The 21,271-nt window shown below is 40.0% G+C and overlaps 1 protein-coding gene across 1 annotated transcript in view; it reads right to left on the bottom strand.

Annotated features, from left to right (window-relative positions):
* Positions 1 to 638: 638 nt before the first annotated feature.
* The window catches only part of LOC122121599 (insulin-like growth factor-binding protein 3), a 182,915-nt gene continuing 162,282 nt past the window's right edge, over positions 639 to 21,271 (bottom strand). Inside the window, 4 exon segments of the mRNA XM_042695847.1 lie at positions 639 to 1,253; positions 1,255 to 1,338; positions 1,461 to 1,606; positions 16,868 to 16,924. Of these exon segments, the coding sequence (XP_042551781.1) occupies positions 743 to 1,253; positions 1,255 to 1,338; positions 1,461 to 1,606; positions 16,868 to 16,924 (798 nt within the window). The 3' untranslated portion in view covers positions 639 to 742.

Genomic DNA, 21,271 nt, shown 5'->3' with positions numbered 1-21,271 from the left:
GCCACCCTGGGCCTTCCACTAGGCTCCATCCTTGAAAAGCTGCCTAATGGAGGGAAGTCAGAAAGATCTGCATTTAAAAGTTTCCCAAAATGTGCTAGAACTTTTTTGGTCAGTTTTATAGAACTTTCTTGGTCAGTTATATTCCACCTCAATGTCTCCAGTATTTTCCAAGCAGATCAAGTCACTTGCAGATAATGAAGAAGCTTTGTGGCCCAGGGGTCCATGCCTTGGAATCAGATAGTTCCAGGAGGGCCAGGGGTCTCATGTATGGTAGAGATGTCCTGTCCAGGTGACTGGAGTTTCTGACTTTCCTGTTCTCCATGAGGCCTGAGCAGGGCGGAGGGCAAAGAGGTGTCTTCTACAATAGCCACTGAAGTGAGGGAGGCAGAAGGTCAGCTGTTCCAATGGGCAGATGTGGAGAGGATTCTAGAAGGGGATCAAATCCGATGTTTTGGGCAGGAGTATCAGTTATTTTTACAGAAAGCAACAGAGAAATTAATTTTCTTTTCTGACTACTGAAAAGTGGAAAGATGCTCAAGTTTACCATTTAAAGGAACAATAGACATTTCAAAAATCTCTGTCTAAACTTTGGTTTTCTTAAAAAAAAACACACACACACAAAACCAAGTCATCACAAAAAGAAATATAAGTTGAGGCTGTAGGCAGGTGCTGTTCTGTCCGTGGCAGTCTTTTGTGCAAAGTAAGGCGTATTGGAGCTCCAATTTAACTGATGCAGTGGGGTTTACTGCCTCTGCATGCCGAGGCAGTGCACGTCATCGGTGCCCTTGCTCTTGAAGCCTGAGAGGGGCTGACCATACTTGTCCACGCACCAGCAGAAGTCCCGCTTTCTGCCTTTGGAGTGGCTACACTGCTTCTTCTTATAAAATCCTTTCTTGTCCCAGTTGGGGATGTGCACACCCCTGGGACTCAGCACATTGAGGAACTTCAGGTGATTCAGGGTGTCTTCCATCTCTCTAAGGCAGGGACCATATTCTGTCTCCCGTTTGGACTCCGAGGAGAAGGTCTGGGTGTCCATGCTCTGGGACTCATAGTCAACTTTATAGCGCTGGTTGTCCTTCGCGTGACCTTTCTTGATGGTGTCCAGCTTTGCGTGAATGGAATGGAACTTGGAGTCAGGCACCCTATGTGTGCTGGGCAGGGCATGGCTCTCCACGCTCCCTGTGCCTCGGTCCTTCTCCGACTCACTAGTATTTCCTGAGGCGGAGGGCACCAGCAGCAGGTAAGCCTCAGCTGGCCAGGATGCTGGCATTGGGGGAGAACCTGCAGCCGTCCAGTAGCGCCTGCAGTGGGCACGGCTTGCCCAGTGGCAGCTGGCAGCTGAGCCCCTAGCTGCAGCTGCAGCGTTCGGTGTAGACACCGCACGGCTGGCCCTAGGGCAGAGTACATGTCAGGCAGCAGGCATAGCCTGGCTCAGGCACCAGATTGGCACACCCCTGCACTGAGCCAGCGCGTTGGCATCACAGGGCTCTAAGCGTAAGATGGGACCCTCGTCACCGGCGGCCTGAGGAACAGAGCCAGGGCGGTGAGCAGAGCTGCCCAGAGTGCTGGGCGCCGCTCGATGCGTGGCGCCTGTCGCAGGGGCCAACTGGAGTAAGCGGTTACTGGGTCTAGGCAGGCGGTGTGAGATTGCAGGATCTGGAGTGCAACTACTGGTGCTCGGCGTGCAGCTGCCCAGCTCGCACCTCAATACCTATAAGTTCTAATATCACCCTTTTTCTGTGTTATAGTAGTTTGGCTGATTTTAATATAGTTAATCTATTTTGAGTTGATGTTAGTGCAAGCAGAGATCCACTTCTAGTTTTCTGCCTGTGGATGTCCAGTTTTCCCAACACCAATAGTTGAAGAGGCTATGATGTGTGTGTATGTGTGTGTGTGTGTGTGTCTGTGTGTGTGTGTGTGTGTGTGTGTGTGTGTGTGTGTCTGTGTGTCTGTGTGTCTGTGTGTGTTGGTCGTGGGGCTTGAACTCTGGGCCTCGGAGCTACCCCTTTGCATTTCATCTCCAGGCTAGTACTTGAACCACAGTTCCACTTCCCATTTTCTTGAGGTTTATTGGAGCTAAGAGTCTCATGGACTTCCCTGGCCCTGCTGGCTTTCAACAACCATCCTCAGATCTCAGCCTTCTGAGTAGCTAGATTAAAGGCATGAGCCACAGGCACCCAGCAAGGCTATGTTTTTTCCACATTACATCTTTCGCTCTTTTGTCGAATATCAGATGATTGTAAGTATGTAGTTTTGTTTCTGGGTCTTTTCATCTTTTCTAATACGTTTTTTATTGTAAAAATAATGTACAAAGAATTACAGTTACATAAAGTAGGTAATGAGTTCATTTCCTCTCAAGCATTGTTACTTCCTCCTTTGTTTTTCCCCTACCATCCCTACCCTTCCACCTCCACAACTACTCCTTTCCATCCCACCTCCCCACTCCCTGCATAAATTGTAAAGTACGTTTTTGAACATAGTGTCTTGATCTCATTGTTAAAATGGGTCAAACTGTATCCCTAGTTAAGCATTTGTTTTTTCCCTTCTCCCCCCAAAGCTAGAGAAATGTATATACAAGATACAGGGCATCGACATCAAAAAAAAAAAAAAAAAAACATAACATAGGTTACAAGATTGGGTCGAAGAATGATGATTGTTGACTTAATTTGATAAGTATTCTATAGCTTTTAATGGTAAGCCTTATTAACTCAAAGAGGGAGCAAAATCATTCAGAATAGTGGAATGTGGCTACCACTCATTTGATGTGTGTGGATAGATCATGATTAATCAAAATATATCTATTAATTCCCAGTGGTAGATTGCTATGCTAACTGGGAGGAGACTTTGTTAATGCCAGGCATTTGAATACTGGTAATGAAGCAGAATATGAGGGGAGAGCATTTGCTAAGGATGTAACTTCCTAGGCTCATACTAAACACATTGAAGTAGAATGCTAAGTGCTGATCGACTGAGCACCAAATTTTATTTGTTGACTTCTTTGTTTTGTGAAGTCCAGGGATTTGAACCTAGAGCCTGGGTGCTGTCCCTTAATTTTTTATCAAGGCTAGTGCTCTACCAGTTTAACACAGCTTCATGTCCATAATTTTGGTGTTTAATTGGAGATCAGTCTTTCCAAATTTCCTCTTTGGGCTTGCTTCAAACCTGATCCTCAGGTATCAGCCTCCCGAGTAGCTAGCATTCCAGTTGTGAGCCACCAGAGCCTGGCTAGAATCACATTTTAAAAGTATATAGGTGAATCAGATGTGTCTAGGTACTATTTGAGCACTTTGGTTCCAGTGGGTCATGTCAGATTTAGAATAACATCAGAATTTTTCTCCTTGTAACTCGCAGCATCCAATGTCTATATAATTTATTCCGATCTTCATGTCTGATCTTTTTTTCTTCGTTGTACCTTTTTTTTCTTACTTCACAAGCAAGCACGTCAGTGATGTTTTCCTTTTCTGAAGCAAGTTACGTCCTTTCCCATCACTGAGGGATGTAGTTGCTGCTCTTACTGCCTGGAGTCCCTGCTTCTAGTTAATTGCATGGATGATGGCTCTCAGGTTAGCTATCTCCTCCTCAGGGATATCTCCTCACATACCCGCTGTGAAATTGTTGCCACAAAACTACCAATGTCATGTTTCTGATTTACAAAAATTATCATTATGATTTCTGGTTTTCTTTTCAGCATGAAATTGATGAGGAGAGAGCCACATTCACTTGTTTCTCCAACACCTATAATAGTGCCTGGTCCTTAGTGCTCAGGAGCCTTGCATGGGGATCAGCCTTCTCCAGCTCAATTTATCCTAGATTCTGGTCAGGACAGCTCTTGAAGCTGATATCTGGTGGCTAGCAGTCATTCCCTCTCATTCTTTGTGCCTTTCTGTGTTGCTGAGTCCACTTCAGAGAAAGATCAGTGCCTGACACCTATTTGCTGTTATGGAAAGATGGCTATGACACCATACAAGTTATGGGCATTGTTTTGTGAAGCTGTGTGCGGAGACGCATCCCCACACAAGTTCTCAAAGGCAAGTGTCTCCCATGCCCAGGAGTGCATTCCACAACTCAGCATCCAAACTATCACCTACTCCCTAATGCACTCAGTGTATATTCCCATTTCCATTAAAAAAAGAAAAATCAAGATATGCCTTTCATGATTTGTCATTGAATTACTGAAACAAAGTATATAATTTGGGGGCTGGAAAGGTGGCTCAGTGGTAGAGTGCTTGCCTTGCATGCATGAGGCTCTGGGTTCGATTCCTCAGAACCACATAAGCAAAAAGAAAATAAGCTAGAAGTGGCCCTGTAGCTCAAGTGGTAGAGCACTAGCCTTGAGCTGAAGAGTTGAGGGATAGCACTCAGGCCCAGAGTTCAAGCTGACAACTGGGCACCCCCCAAAAGTATATAATTTTATGTATTTGTAAGTCTTTGTCCATCTCTCTTGAGCCCTTGACATATTTCTATGTGTTTGCAGCTTGGGAAGGGAAATAAGGTTTAATTCAGGATAGTCAAAAACATTTTGGGAGGGAATGCCAACTTTCCATCTGATGTTCTACAGATGTCCATCTTGGCACAGGAACTGAGTAGACTGTCATAGCATAAGAGTGTCATAGCACACAGAGTGTGATCCAACTGCATACGTGTCACTTGGCTACACTCGAGGGACCAGGTCTCCTCTGAAAATCTAATGGCATGGGAGTAAGAGAAACTAAAACTCAGAACTCAGCTTCCCACATCACTAGGATTACAGGCCTGAGTCTCATATACTAACTCATAACCGCCTTTTTATACATCGTGTAGCCTATTTCATTATATTCACCTCATAGACAGATATACAAATATATGTTTATATTTATTCATCTATTTATAATCAGTGTTATATCTAGAAACACAAAAATATGTATTCATATAATTATAATCAAAGTTATATTACCGCTTTCCCCAATAATGTTTTACACTAATATTATGTGAAAAAAATACTTAAGATTGAAAAAGTTAAAAGCCCTTGTAGTATGAAAAATCATATTCGATCTTATATATCATATAATATACTATATAAAATGTAATGAATATAACATGTATTTCCATATAACTGATTTAATTGCTTCCTGATTTTGTTTGTCCATCTATGTAAACCTTCTTTCTTCTATTGATGATGGCTTATACTTTCCAGTGTCAATATTTCTTATGTATTTTGTGAAATATATTCAGCCCTAAGTAGAATTTTTATGTTAATGGAGCCAATTTTTTCTTCAATATTTCCCAAAGCACAATGAATATGTATACAGACTTGAGCTCACTGTTGGAAGAAAGTCCCACATACCAGTATGAGTATTGTAGCATATGTCCCAATTGACAGAACAGCTTTCTAGGTCATCTGATCTGGTATGTCCTAGATCTGTTGTAGCCACCTTATCACCACATGCAGGCATGGCCTGGCTTCCTTGCAACTCCCTGTGCATTTAACCATTCCCTTTATATCCAGTAGGCTCTCTTGTTCATCCCCCTGTCACTCTGTTTTCCCACACACAAAACACATGTGCATGGTGCTTTACGTTGTAGGTTGAAAAAAAAACACATTTAAGGCTCATGAATTGTATAACATAACATAAACATTGACATTTTAATAACGTTAGAAAAATAACTAGAATGATCATTTTACAACAATCAGGACCAAAAAGAAATATAAAGATTTTCTAAATAAGGGGGGAAGCAATCTCTAAATCTGGATTGTCTTCTAAGTTGCCTTCAGACACAAATTCTGCCTCAGAGTCCTCAAAATGATCTACTTCCTCATTAAAGGCAGTATTTTCTTCCTGAGTCTAGGGAGGGACAGATCTTATTTCTCAACTGGAAATTGGATCCCCAGCAGAAGGACAGATTGGTCTGGATATTCTGTCAGAACAGATTCCCTTTCCTCAACTGAATCTAGACTTTGGACCTAACTTATTGGTTTTCCTGAACATAGACTGGGGTCATTTTCCATTAGCACATATTTACCCTGCACTCCAAGACCAAAACATTTTTTACTGGTTTGGATGTGATCTAGGTGAATTGTGAACGTCAATGGAAGACATTCTGGATCATCTTCTTCCTTGGTGGTATGTGCAGGTACACCTACATAACATGTGGAGTTCAGAACCAGTGGGATGTCCACAGGACTCAAAACCTAGTTGGGTCTTTCTACACATTGAAAAAAGCCTCTATGTTCACATGCTTTCTGGAGTCCAGTGTTGGCTTCCAATCTCCATCAGTCACCATAGGCGACATCACTGATGGGTTCTTTATCTGGAGTTCAGCAGGAAGTTCTCTATAGTGACACAAACATAAGAGTGGAAACAGGTACAGGAGTCTTAGAGTACACTCTAGAAGTTAAAGTGTGACTAAACTTCTATGAGGATTTAGTAGGAGAAGCTGTAGAACTTGAGTTTGGACTGAACACTGATGAGAAGGTAGGGTGTTTCTAATGAGTGGTTATGTCCAAGTTCTTTTAAAAAGGGAACAGACATTACCCGGTATAGAACATCCATAATAGGACATTTTGCCAAGCTGTGTAGTACAAAGGGCTTTTGGCCAAGCAGGCCCATCCCTTGAGACCTAGGATCTATCCCTACTCACAAGCTCTAAGGCAACTAAACAAGGATTATTTACTCTTTTTCTTGGTCTCACAGGCCATGCGTTGCTCCAGCTGGTCCAGAAGAATATGTAAGCAGAACAGCAAGTCTGAAGAGGGCATGTTGAGCTTGTCATACTGTGTAAGATTTTTCAGGATGTCAAGTTTCTTGTGCTCATAAAAATCATCAGGGTAGATGTCCATCCAAATAGTTAAGATGGAACAATCGATGCTGTGGGCATATTGGTGACAAGGAAAATGAGAGTCTGCTATCTCCATCCTGAGCCTTCTACTATAGACCTTTTCTGGCAGGACTAGAATGTTGGGAAGGGGGAAGAGACTCCTGGGAGCAGAATGCTCCTCACAACCCACTTCTAGAAATTTCTAATACAATACTCCAAAATTCTCCCTGTGATGGGCAGAGAAAGTTGTTTCCCCACTGTATCTGACTTGCTACACACAACCCTCCCTGTCATCAAGGGATTGTGATCCATGCTGGGCTGGTCATAAACAGAAAATCCTGTCATAAAAATGGCTAAAGCAGCACTGAGCGCAGGTGGCTCATGCTTTTAATCTTAGCTATTCAGGAGGCTGAGATTTGAAGATCCCAGTTCAAAGCAAATCTAGGCAGGAAAGTGTGTGAGACTCCTAGCTCAATAATCCACAAGAAAACTAGAAGCGGCACTGTGGCTGAAACAGTAGAGCACTCGCCTTGAGCTGAAGAGTGCAGGGACAGTGTCCAGGTGCAGAGTTCAAACCACATGACCAACAAAAACAAAAGTGACTAAAGCGAAAAGAGCAGGTGTATGGCTCACTTTGTAGAGCACCTACCTAAAATGCCTGAAGCCCTGAGTTTAATTGCTAGGATTGAAAGGAGGAAAGGATATGAAGGAATGGAAAGAAGAAAAGAAGGAAAGGAGGAATTTTGATATAACCAAATACTGGAAAGATGTGAAGTATTAAATAAAGGTATCACAGCTATTTTATATGAAAAGATACTGATCGTTTACTAAAAGGCAAATTATAGAATGTGGAATTCAGGCTAAAATACATGTACAATTTTGTTTTTCTGTAAAGTGATACATGCCTCTTTAGTTTAAAAGTAGTAAATGAGGTTAAAAAATGGAAGAGTTGTTAGAAATGAATCATTTCTTATCACTTTTTCTGCTACATTCATCACCTACAAAATTGAAACAATGTTCATCATTTTAATTATTAATTTATTAATTTAATCTTTCATCTTTAGTGTATAGTCTATTGTGCACATCGTTTGTTTAAACTCTTTTTTTGTTTGTTTTTTGTCCATCATGGGTCCTGAACTCTGGGCCTGGGCATTGTCCATTAGCTCTTCACCTCAAAGATATCACTCTACCACTTGAACCACAGTGCCACTTCTGGCTTTTCTGCTTATGTGGTACTTAGAAATCGAACCCAAAGGCTCATACTTGCAAGGCAAGCACTCTACCACTTAGCCACATTCCCAGCCCTGAAATATTTATTTTTTCCTTCAGACATGGGGCTTGAATACAGGGCATGGGTGCTGTCCCAGAGCTTCTTTGCTCAAGGTTAGTACTCTACCATACAAGTTTAAACCATAGTGCCATTCTTGTTTTTTAGTGGTTAATTGGAAATAGCAGTCTCATGGGAACATTTCTGCCCAGGGCTGGCTTTGAACCACCATCCTCATTTCTCAGCCTCCTGAGAAGATAGGATTACAGGCGTGAGCCACCTGTACACTTGTGCTCATTTTTTTTTCCTTTTAACTGTTAGATAAGTTTAGTTCCCCCACCAATATACGTGCAAACTGAGATGCAAATTGGTTTAAATTACAAATTGGCTGAAATTACAAATGATGGCAAATTGTTTTTAACGTTTTTTTAATATGAGAAGCTTGAACTTAGGGCCTGGTTGAAATCGCTGTTCTCTTGTGCTCAAGGCTATCACTCTACTAGTTTGGCCCACAGTGCTCCTTTTAGTCTCTTGGTAACCAGTTAATGAGATAATAGTCTCACAGACCTTCTTACCCAGACTGTTATTAATCCTCGATTATCAGATCTCAGCCACCTGAGTTGTTATGATTATAGGCATGATACACTGGCACCAGTTTTTTAAAAAGCAACAACAGATTACTTTAGGGGAGGATGGAGGAGGAGAAGCTAGAGGCTAAAGAAGCTCTCACATAGAAAATAGTTGTAGTGTTCCAGTAAAGAGTCCTAGCCAGAGAATTACGAAGTGTGCCATCACAGTACAGAGAGTTTGGCCAGAGAGGGAAAATCCAGTCAAGGAAACATATCTGAGCACTTGCCATTAGCTGCAGCTGCGGTGGTGGTGGCAACCGCAGCAGCCGAGCCGCCAAAAGAACAACACAGAGTCTGGGACAATGGTGCCAGACACAGCAGGTGACGGGATTCTACTTCAAACCAGAAAGAACTGACAAGTAGCAGATATCTTCATCCTGCAGATCACAGACCAGAGACAACCCAGGAACCAAGACTCCAGCGTGAGTAGAATCCTGACATACTCACTCTTTCTCAGGGAACAGAGGAGGGAAGGCCACCCTTCCCGCCCTCACCCCTGGAGATCTCCATATTTGATATTGAAAAGGCCCAGCTGAGCAGCTAGTTCCAACTCAGGCCTTGCCTTGGGAAAAAAAACAAAAGAGTCATTTATGAGGTCACAGGCACCTGACTTGAACTGCCAGGCTCAGCTCCTCCTTAGGAAAAGTCACCCAGCCCAGGCAGACAAAGCTCTGCCCCGAGGGGAGTGACTTTCTTCACTGGGTAAACAGAGCCAGAGGCTGCCCCTCCCTACAGCAGCCTAAACAATCAAGTGAAATTCAGTGAACATAAACCCTGAGAATGGCTCCAGGCTGGGCTCCCTGAGTGTCTCAGAAGCTACCCCTCAGGGAAAAGCTACAATTTGCTGAAACGCCTCAACTCTACCCAGAACCTAGCCTCATCACAGCATCTTCAAATTAGAGGAAACAGCCATCTCCCTCTTTTGTGAAACTCAAAGCAGATCTCCCTCTCATTGAACTAGCCTGGGAGGAGGATCACAAAATCCTGAGCATATTTCTGCCTGCTAAAACAAATTGACTTAAGAAACCAATCATGCCACAGGGAAACCAAACACCACAAGCAGACTAGAGACTCCACCAAGAGACTGGTTACAGACACAGGGAGATACAGGATCTTCCCATCTACTTCTCCCCCCACCCCCCCAAAAAAAGAACTCTTTTTTGTACCTTTTCTAATTTTTAGTTTAAAAAAATTGTTTTCTATTAATCTTTTTTTCTTCTCTCCTAATTTTTATTTTAGGTGTATGTGTGTGTGAGTGCTTTGTTTAAATCACTAATGACCTTTTGGTCCTCTTTTCTTTTTTTTTCATTCTTTTCATTTTTTCTTCTGTTTCCTTGTTTTTTGTGTGACTTATTTGCTATTCTGCTCATCCTCAGATATATGCCCGTCGTCAAATATTAGACCCCATTGTATACACACTTAATCAAGAATTTTATTACTCAATTCAAAACTTCTTAGCCTTAAATAATGTAATAGCAGTATTATCTCTTTAGGCTATATAATTTTTGAGAATTTTTAGTTTTTAGTTTTTCATGTCTCCTTTCTATCCTTCCCCTCCTCTCATTGTATCTTTTTCTTCTCTCAATACCACCTTAAACTTAGATAATTTTAAAAATTCATTTCATAAATTTAATATTTGTTTTTCCCATTTTTTTCTTGTCTGTTTTTTTCTCTCTCCTACTATTCTGTCCAATCCATTTCCCTCTTTGAGATTAGAACTCGGTTAAATTCACTCTCTTTTTACCTCTCCACATTCTTCTAATCCTATTTTTCCTCATATTTGTCCCTAAATATAATAATTTCTGGTTTGCCAAATTCATCCATGCTGTTGTTAGCCCATTAATCCATAGTTGTTTGATGTTGAATAGATTGTATCTGTTGAACTAGATTATATCTGAGTCCTTTTGCCTGTGCAACTACAGGACATTGGTTGATGCATGCCTTTGAAAAAATATTCTACCAGAAAATTGGTGTTACTTTCATATCAAATGGACAGAACAAGCCAGAGAAATACAAGAAAAATCCAAGTCCTGGTATCTCAACTCCCACTCATGATAACCAGTATTCCAGAGGAGAGTTCTCCAATAGCTCAATAAATATTACTGGGAAACATGGTGAATGAACAGATAGAAAACCTGCAAAGGACTCAGTGTGATCATGATAGGGAGAGAGCAGAAGCAAACCAAAGATCAATACAATAATCTCATGAGCATGAGGAAGCTACTCAAAGGTTGATACAGAAATGTGTGAACAGGTTGAGAACACTCAAAGAGAAATAAAGGAATTGTGTGAACAGGCTGAGAACTGTCAGAGAAATACAGGAATTGCATGAGCAGGCTGAAAAGAGACAAAGAGAATGTCAGGAATTGCGTGAACAGGCTGAGAACAGTCAAAGAGAACTACAGGAATTGCATGAACATGAGGAAGCTAATTAAAGAGTAATACAGGAATTGCAAGGGAGGGACGAGAATAAACAAAGATCAATAGAGGCATTCATGGAATCCATAAACAGACAGCTGAAAGAATTCAGGGAGACCACAAAGGGAATGCTGATTGGAACCCGCGAGAAGGAATGGGAGTATAAGGAAACCATAACCAAACAACTAAGTGATTTGAGAATAAGAACTGAACACCAAATTAAGGAAGTAAAGAAGTCCATACAAGATCTGAAACAAAGCTCCCAAAAAGAATTTGAAGTCATCAAAACTAAACAATTAGAAGGAAAATGAATGAAAAACAAAGAATAAAGCCTTGACAGTAGGTTAGACCATGCAGAAGATCGAATTTCAGTGAATGATGACAGCCTAGATATTATAGAGAAAGAATGTACAACTATCCAAGACAAATCCAGAAATATGATAGATATATTCAGCAATTGGAAGACACCATCAGAAAGCCTAATCTGAGAATAATTGGTGTAGAGGAGCACCTAGAGAGAGAAGATAATGGTCTAGGAAATTTGTTTAACAGGATCCTAGCAGAGGAAATTCCCAAACATGCAAAAGGATAGGCCTATTCAGATACAAGAAATGTTTAGAACCCCAAATAGACCAGACAAGAGCAGGACATCCCACCATCACATTATAATATGCACAAGATCAATTCAGACCAAGGAAAAGATCCTTAAAGCTGTCAAGGAAAAAAGATCTATCATCTATGAAGGGGAAACAATTAGAATAACTTCATTTTTTTCAGCAGAGAAAATTAAAGCAAGAAGAGCCTGGGATGATGCATGCCATGACCTAAAGACGAAGGATGAACCACGAATAGTGTAAACAGCTAAATTCTCCTTCATAACCAAAGGTGAAATAAAAACCTTCCATAGCAAAGAAAAACTGAAAAAAAAATATCTCCACCAAACTGGTCCTACAAAAGATACTTAAAGATGTCCTACACAGACAGAACTGACAATACCACAATAAAGGCAAAGAAACGGCATCCAAACTGAGAATCCAAAAACCATAGGAAGAACCAAGTTGCCACAGCACCCAAGAAGGTGGATAAAATGGCAGAAACTTCCAAACACTTCTCAGTCCTTTCTCTCAACATTAACGGACTTAACTCTCCAATTAAGCGACAGACACTGTCTAGATGGATTAAAAAGCAACATCCTTTTATCTCCTGCCTTCAGGAATCACACCTTGCTCATAAAAACAAACACACTTTGAACGTGAAAGTCTGGAACAAAATCTACCAAGCAAATGGCCCCCATAAACAGACAGGAATTGCAGTCGTAATATCAGATAAAATAGACTTCAAATTAAAATTAGTGAGAAGAGATAAAGAAGGTCACTACATACGAATTAAGGGATCTTTCTTTCAGGAGGATATTACAATAATAAATACTATTCGCCAAACAATGGATCACGGAAATTTATCCAACAAATACTACTTTCCCCAAAATCTCAAATTGATCCAAAGATAAGAATTGTTGGGGGCTTTAACAGACCACTATCCACATTAGATAGATCAACTCGAAAAAACTCAATAAAGAAAATGCAGATCTAAAGAACTACCTAGATCAGCTACATTTAACAGACAACTACTGAATATTTCACCCAGCAGCATCAGAATACACTTTTTTCTCATCACTACATGGAACATTTTCCAAAATAAACCACTTATTTTATTGTGAAAATACTGTACAGAGGGGTTGCAATTACATGGGCAAGACAATGAGTACATTTCTCATAAAGCATTGTAGCCTCCTCCTTTGTTTCCCCTTCCCATCCCATTCTCCCCCCGTCCCACCACCCAACCCTCAATCCCCCACCAAAGTTGTAAAGTTCGTTTTTGACATAATGACTTGTACATCTCGTTGCAATGGGTCCACCTGTATGCCTATTTAAATGATTTGTTTTTTCCCTTCCCCTCCACAAATGATAACAATATCAAATACAGTGAAAACAGGGGTTCTAAAGTTGTGCAGGCACATACAAAGCAACAAAGATATGATCTTATAATTGTTTTAGAAACAATTGCATGAAAGAAAAAAAAAACATTTGAATAAATATCTTAGGGTTCATTTCCCTAAAATCGACTTATCTGACCTTTTCGGCTTGATTCAGACTGATACTAGTTATTACAAATAGGGGAAGCTATGGGACCTATGTTTCTTTGGGCCTGTCTTACTTCACTTAATACAATTTTTCCCAAATCTTTCCATTTCCTAACAAATGGGGCAATGTCATTTTTTCTGATGGAGGCATAGAATTCCATTGTGTATATATACCACATTTTCTTGATCCATTCATCTACTGAGGGGCATCTGGGTGGGTTCCAGATCTTAGCTATGGTAAATAAGTCTGCAATAAACATAGTTGTGCTGGTAACTTTCTTATAGTTTTGCTTGTGAACATTTGGTTAAATGCCCCAAAGTGGGATTGCTGGATCATAGGGGAGCCCTATGTGGAGTCTTTTGAGGAAACTCCATACTACTTTCCAAAGTGGTTGTAAAAGTTTATACTCCCACCAACAATGTATTAAGGTTCCCTTCTGTCCACATGCCCTCCAGCATCTGTTGTTATTATAGTCCTTGATTCTAGCCATTCTGACTGGGGTGAAGTGGTATCTAAATGCTGTTTTGATTTGCATTTCTTTTATTGCTAGGGAGGTTGAGCATTTCTTCATGTATCTATTGGCCATCCTTCTTTCCTCTTCAAAGAAGTTTCTCTTTAAGTCTTTAGCCCACTTATTTATTGGGCAGTTTTTTCTTTGAAGGTTTGCTGTTGGGGGGTTTAATTTTTTGAGTTACAGGTATATTTTAGATATGAAACCCTTGTCTGTTGTATGGCTAGTGAAGACCATCTCCCAATCGGTGGGCTTTCTATTGATCTTGCTAGCTATGTCCTTTGCCATGCAGAAGCTATGCAATCCCATTTGTTCAACCCTTCTTAGATTTGTTGTGCTTCTGGGTCTCTATTAAGAAAATTTCAGCCTGTGTCTTTGGATCTATGTGGGATTTGAGCAAAAGTAGTGTTTCTTGGATAAATTTGGGAGCTCCATTTTTTGGCGAGTAGATATTTAGAATTGTAATATCCTCCTGAAGGAGAGATCTCTTAATGAGTATGTGGAGACCTTCTTAATCTTTTCTCTCTTATTTTAATTTGAAGTCTATTTTATCTGGTATTAGGATTGCAACTCCTGCCTGTTTATGGGGGCCATTTGCTTGGTAGATTTTGTTTCAACCTTTCACATTGAAAATGTGTGTTTTTACAGGCAAGATGTAACTCCTGAAAGAAGCAGATAGAAGGATGATGCTTTTTAATCCAAGTAGACAGTCTATGTCGTTTAATTGAAGAGTTAAGTCCGTTAATGTTGAGAGATACGACTGAGGTATTTGGGAGCTGCTGCCATTTTATCCACCTTCTTGTGGCTGCGGCAACTTGGTTCTTCCTATGGCTCTTGGATTCTCAGTTTGGGTACTGTTGCTTGACCTTTTTTTGTGATCTAGTTGCATATGAAGGAGAGTTTATCTGGGTACAGTATTCTTGGTTGATATTTGTTTGTCTTTAGGGCATGGCATACATCATTCTAGGCTCTTCTGGCATTGTTTCTTCTGAGGAATCTGAGGTGACTCTAATTGGTTTCCCTTTACCGCTGATTGAGCTTTTCTCCTTGACAGCTTTAAGGAACTTTTCTTTGGTCTGAATTGAACGTGTGTAGTTTATAATGTGATGGTGGTATGCCTTATCCTGGTCTCATCTATTTGGTGATCTAAAAGCTTCTTGTGTCTGAATAGACCTATCTTTTTGCATGTTTGGAAAGTTCTCTGCTAGAATCCTGTTAAACAAATTTCCTAGACCATTAACTTCTATCTCTACACCCATTAGCCTCAGATTAGGCCTTCTGATGGTGTCTTCCAATTGTTGAATAGCTTTATTATATTTCTTGGATTTGTCTTGGATGGTTGTATGTTCTTTCTCTATAATAACTAGGCTGACTTCAATCCCTGAAATTCGATCTTCAGGATGGTCTAACCTACTATCAAGTCTTTCTACTTTGTTTTTTATTTCTTTTCCTTCTAGTTGGTCGCCTTTGATGGCTTCAGATTCCTTGTTGGAGTTTTGTTTTAGATCTTGTATGGACTTCTTTACTTCCTTAATTTGGTGTTAGTATTTATTCACAAATCACTTAGTTGATTAGTTATGGTTTCCTAGGACTCCCATTCCTTCTGTTGGGTTACGTTCAGCATTTCTTTTTGTGGTCTCCCTGATTTGTTTGAGCTCTCTGTTTATGGATTCCTTGAATGCCTTTAGTGATCTTTCTGTATTCTCATCCCCCCACTCTCAATTCCTCTATTATTCTTTGATTAGCTTATTCATATTCACGCAGTTCCTGTAGTTCTCTTTGAGTGTTTTCAGCCTGCTCACGCCATTCATGACTTTCTCTTTGACTGATCCCAGCCTGCTCATGCAATTCCTTTATTTCTCTTTAAGTGTTCTCAAGCTACTCTCGCAATTCCTGTATCAAACTTTGAGTAGCTTCCTCACACTCATGATATTCTTTGTTTTGCCTCCTCTCTCTCCCTATCACGCTCATACAGAGTCCTTCACAGGTTTTCAATCTTTTCATTTACTATGTTTACCAGTAGTATTTGTAGACCTTTTTGGGAACACTTCTATGGATTATTCGTTATCTTTTTTGTCCCTGATTATTATGAGTGGGAGTTGAGATAACTGAACTTGCCATTTTTCTTGTGTTTTCCAGATTGCTCTACCCATTTGGGATGAAAATAAACCAGCTTTGTGCTAGCACACTATTTTAAGGCAAGCATCAACCAAAGTCAGTAGTTGCACAGTCAAAAGTCTGCAGATACAATATAATTCAATAGATATATCTATTCAACTTCAAACAACTAAGTATAATTGGGCTACGAACTGCAAAGAATAAGTTGGCAAACAGAAATTATTAGGTTTAGGGAGAGATGTGGTAAAAAATAGGCATAGAGTGATGTGGAAAGGCAGTGGGAGAGTTAACACAACAAATCCTAAACTCAAAACGGGAAATAGCTTGGATAGAATGATAGTAGAGAGAGAAAAAAAGAAGAAAGAGAAAGAAAAAAGACAAGAAAAAACAGGAAAACAAACATTAAAAATTAAGAAGTGCAACACTTAAAAATTATGCAAATTGAAGACATAATATTCAGAGAAGAATGTGGATAGAATAAGAGAACAGGAGGGATGGAAAGGAGATGTGGAAAACTTAAAAATAAAAATGCTAAAAATATTATATAGTTATTAAGAGGTAGTACTGCTATTAAGGAAGTTAAGTCTAAGCATCTTTAAACTGAGTAATAAATTTCTGGATTAAGTGTGTGCACAATGTGGCTAAAGTCAAATAATCAACTACGGGTATATATGAGGATGAGAACAGCAATTAAGTCATGCAAAGCATGAAAGAGAAGAAAACGTGAAAAGAACAAGAAGGAAAAAGAAAAGGATCAAATGGTCACTAGAGCTAAATAAAAAAAATTATTTTAAAAGATAAAAAGAGAGAGTTCTGGGAAGATGGCAGAGGAGAATCTGGAGGTAAAGCAATCATTCACATAGAAAGCAGTTTTAAAGTTCCAGTGAACAGTCCTCAGCCAGAGAATCACACCAAGTGTGTCATCACAGGACAGAGAGTTAGGACAGAGAGGGAAAATCCAGACAAGGAGACAGATCTGAGATCTTGCCAGCTGCTGCTGCTGCTGCAGTAGCAGCGGTGGTGGCGGTGGCCGAACTCGCCATACCTGAATCACAGAGAGTCTGGGACGAAGGATCCAGACACAGTGGGCAAGCGGATTCTACTCAACACCAGCAAGAACCAACAAGGAGTGGAATTCTTCCCCCTGCAGTTCGCAGACCAGAGACAACCCAGGAAGCAAGACTTGGCGTGAGTAGAACTCTGATGTCCTCACTCCTTCTCAGGGTGCAGAGGAGGGAAGGCCACCCTTCCCCCCCAGTACTGGAGATCTCCATCTTGGATAGCGACAAAGCTCAGCGGAGCTGCTAGCTCCAACTCAGGCCTTGGAAGAAAACTAGAGTCATTTAGCAGGTCACAAGAACCTAAGCTGAACTGCCAGACTCAGCTCCACCTAGGGAAAAGTCAGAATGCTTGGGAGCCAGCCCTAGGAGTGGCTTTCTTCGCTGGGTAATCAGAGCCAGAGATTGCTCCTCCCTTTAGCAGCCTTGACAATTGAAATTCAGTAAACATAAACCCTTAGAATGGCTCCAGGCTGGGCTCTGTGAGTTTCTCACAAATTAGCCCCCCGGAAAAGCTACTGATTGCTGAAAGGCCTCAACTCTACCCAGAACCTAGCCTCATCACAGCTTCTTCAAATTTGAGGAAAAAGCCATCTCCCTCTTTTGTGATACTCAAAGCAGATCTCCCTCCCATTGAACTAAACTGGAAGGAAGATCGCAAAATCCTGGGTAAAGCAGAGCATTTCTCTGCCTGTTCAAACAAACTGACTTAAGAAACCAACCAAGCCACAGAACCACAAGCAGACCAGAGACTCCAACAAGAGGCTGGTTACGGACACAAGGGATATGCAGGATTTTTCCCAACCCTCCCAGAAAAACGAAAGAACTATTTTTTCTCTTCTTCATTTTTTTTGTACCTTTTATAAAAAACTTTTTTTCTTTTCTAAAAATTTTTAATTTTTAAATTTTTTGAAAAAAATTGTTTTCTAGTAACTTTTTTTCCTCTTATAATTTTTATTATAGGAGTACATGTGTGTGTGCGTTTTTCTTTCTTTTTTTTCTTTGTTTTTTTTTTAAAAAAATTCTTTTTGTTTACCTCTACTGAACTTCTGATCTTTTTTTCTTTCTCTCTTACCCTTTTCACCTTTTCTTCTCTTTCATTCTTCTTTATGTGACTTAATTGTTGTTCTGCACATCCTCAGATAAACCCGTAGTTGACTATTAGATCCTATCCCCAATTGTGAACACACTTAATCCACAAATTTATTACTCAATTCAAAACCTCTGAGACTTAAATTCCTTAATAGCAGTACTACCTCTTTATACCTATATAATATTTTAAGTATTATAATTTCTAAGATTTTCTCATCTCATTTATATCCCTCTGTTTCTCTCATTATATTCACGTTCTTCTCTGGATAGTTTGTTTTCGATTCTGCATAATATTTTAAATTTTTCTTTTCTATTTTTTCTGGTCTCTTTTTTCCCTTTCTCTTTCTTCTTTTTTTCTCTTTCTCTACTTTCATACTACCCAACCTATTTCCTGCTTTGTGATTAGGACTTAGTTAGCTCTCCTTGTCTCTTCCCACATCTCTCTATTCCTATGTTTTACCCACATCTCTCCCTACCCCTAATAATTTCTGATTTTCCAAATTCTTCTTTGCGGTTCGTAGCCCATTAATATATAGTTGTTTGATGTTTAATAGATGTATCTGTTGAACTAGATTTTATCTGCAGACTATGGACTGTGCAAATGCAGACTTTGGTTGATGCTTGACTTAAGTTAGTGTTCTAGCAGAAAACTGGTGTTATTTTCATCCCAAATGGGCAGAGTAAGCTGGAAAAACACAAGAAAAATGGCAAGTCTGGGAATCTCAACTCCCACTCATGATACTCAGGGGACATAACGGATAATGAATAATCCAGAGGAGAATTCCCAAAAAGCTCTAATAAACACTGCAGGAAAACATGATAAATGAAAGATTGAAAACCGACAAAGGACTCTGTATGAGCGTGATAGGGAGAGAGAGGAGGCAAACAATAGGTCAAGGCAGGAAAAGATTGAAAACCTACAAGGGACTCTGCATGAGAGTGAGAGGGAGAGAGAGGAGGCAATCCAAAGGTTTATACAGGAATATCATGAGAGTGAGGAAGCTACTCAAAAACTGATACAGGATTTGCGTGAGCAGCTTGAGAATACTCAAAGAGAAAGGCAGGAATGGCTTGAACAGGCTGAGAACACTCAAAGAGAACTACAGGAATGGCATGAACAGAAGGAAGCTAAGCAAAAAGTAATACAGGAATTGAGAGAGCAGGATGAGACTACACAAAGATCACTAAAGGCATTCATGGGATCCATTAACAAAGAGCTGAAGGAGGTCACAGAGACCACAAAGGGAATGTTGAATGGAACCCAACAGAAGGAATGGGAGTCCAAGGAAACCATAACCAATCAACTAAGTGATTTGAGAATAAACACTGAACACCAAATTAAGGAAGTAAAGAAGTCCATTCAAGGTCTAAAACAAAGCTTCCACAAAGAATTTGAAGCTATCAAAACTGACCAATTAGAAGGAAAAGAAATAAAAACCAAAGTAGAAAGTCTTGACAGCAGGTTAGACCATGTAGAAGATCGAATCTTGGGAATTGAAGACAGCCTAGATATTATAGATAAAGTATATACAACTATCCAAGTCCAAGAAATATGATAGATCTATCCAACACTTGGAAGACACCATCAGAAGGCCTAATCTAAGGATAATGGGTGTACAGGAGCAACTAGAAACAGAAGTTAATGGCCTAGGAAATTTGTTTAAAAGGATCCTAGCAGAGAACTTCCCAAACATGTAAAAAGATAGTCCTATTCAGATACAAGAAGCTTTTAGAACTCCAAATAGACCAGACCAGAATAGGACATCCCACAGTCACATTATAATCCACACAGGATCAACTCAGACCAAGGAAAAGATCCTTAGGGTTAGGGTTAGGGTTAGGGTTAGGGTTAGGGTTAGGGTTAGGGTTAGGGTTAGGGTTAAAAACAATAATAATAAAAAAAAAATAAAAAAATAAAAAGATCCTTAAAGCTGTCAAGGAGAAAAGATCAATCACCTATAAATGGAAACCAATTAGAATCTCCTCAGATTTCTCAGCAGATTCAATCAAAGCAAGAAGAGCCTGGAATGATGTATGCCATGCCCTAAAAACAAACAACTATCAACCAAGAATACTGTACCATCTAAACTCTCCTTCATAACTAAAAGCCAAATAAAAACCTTCCATAGCAAAGAAATATTGAAACAATACATCTCCACCAAACCAGCCCTACAAAAGATTCTTAAAGATGTCCTACACAAAGAAAACCAACAAGACCAGAATAGAGGCCAAGAAACTGCACCCAAACTGAGAATCCAAGAACCATAGGAAGAACACAGTTGCCACAGCCCCCAAAAATGTGGATAAAATGGCAGGAACTCCCAAATACCTCTCTCTCCTATTTCTGAACATTAACGGACTTAACTCTCCAATTAAGCTACATAGACTGTCTAGCTGGATTAAAGAACACGATCATACCTTCTGCTGCCTTCAGGAATTTAGCCCATAAAAACAAACACATTTTCAATGTGAAAGATTAGAACAAAATCTACCTAGCAAATGGCCTCCATATACAAGCTGGAGTTGCAATCCTAATATTAGATAAAGTAGACTTCAAATTAAAATTAGTTAGAAGAGATAAAGAAGGTCGCTACATACTTATTAACAGATCTCTCCTTCAGGAGGATATTGCAAGTCTAAATATCTATTCACCAAACAACGGAGCTCCCAAATTTATCCAAGAAACACTACTTTCCCTCAAATTCCACATAGATCCAAAGACATTAATTGTTGGGGATTTTAACACACAACTCTCCCCACTAGATAGATCAACTCGGCAAAAACTCAACAGAGAAACTACAGATCTAAACAGCTGCATAGATCAACTAGATTTAACAGACATCTACCGAACATTTCACCCAGCAGCATCAGAATACACGATTTTCTCAGCAGCACATGGAACATTTTCTAAGATAGACCACATTTTAGGCCACAAAGCAAACTTGTCCAAATTCAGAAACATTGAAGTTATTTCTTGCATTCTTTCAGACCACAAGGGAATAAAATTAGAACTCAACACCAAAAGCCACCAAAGAAAGTCTGGTAACACAGGGAAGTTGAACAACACTCTGCTGAATCATGAGTGGGTCATGGAAGAGATTAGAAAGGAAATTCAAATATTCATGCTATTCAACAAAAATGAGCACACAAATTACCAGCAACTCTAGGACACAGCAAAGGCAGTGAGCAGAGGCAAGTTTATAGCTCTTGGTTCCTACATCAACATATTGAAGAGATCTGAA

Source organism: Dipodomys spectabilis, unplaced genomic scaffold, assembly GCF_019054845.1.
Source record: "Dipodomys spectabilis isolate Male_0828 unplaced genomic scaffold, ASM1905484v1 ptg000191l, whole genome shotgun sequence".
NCBI classification, from domain to species: Eukaryota; Metazoa; Chordata; class Mammalia; order Rodentia; family Heteromyidae; genus Dipodomys; species Dipodomys spectabilis.
The sequence above is the reverse complement of the archived record's forward strand: the minus strand, read 5'-3'. Positions and strand labels throughout refer to the sequence as shown.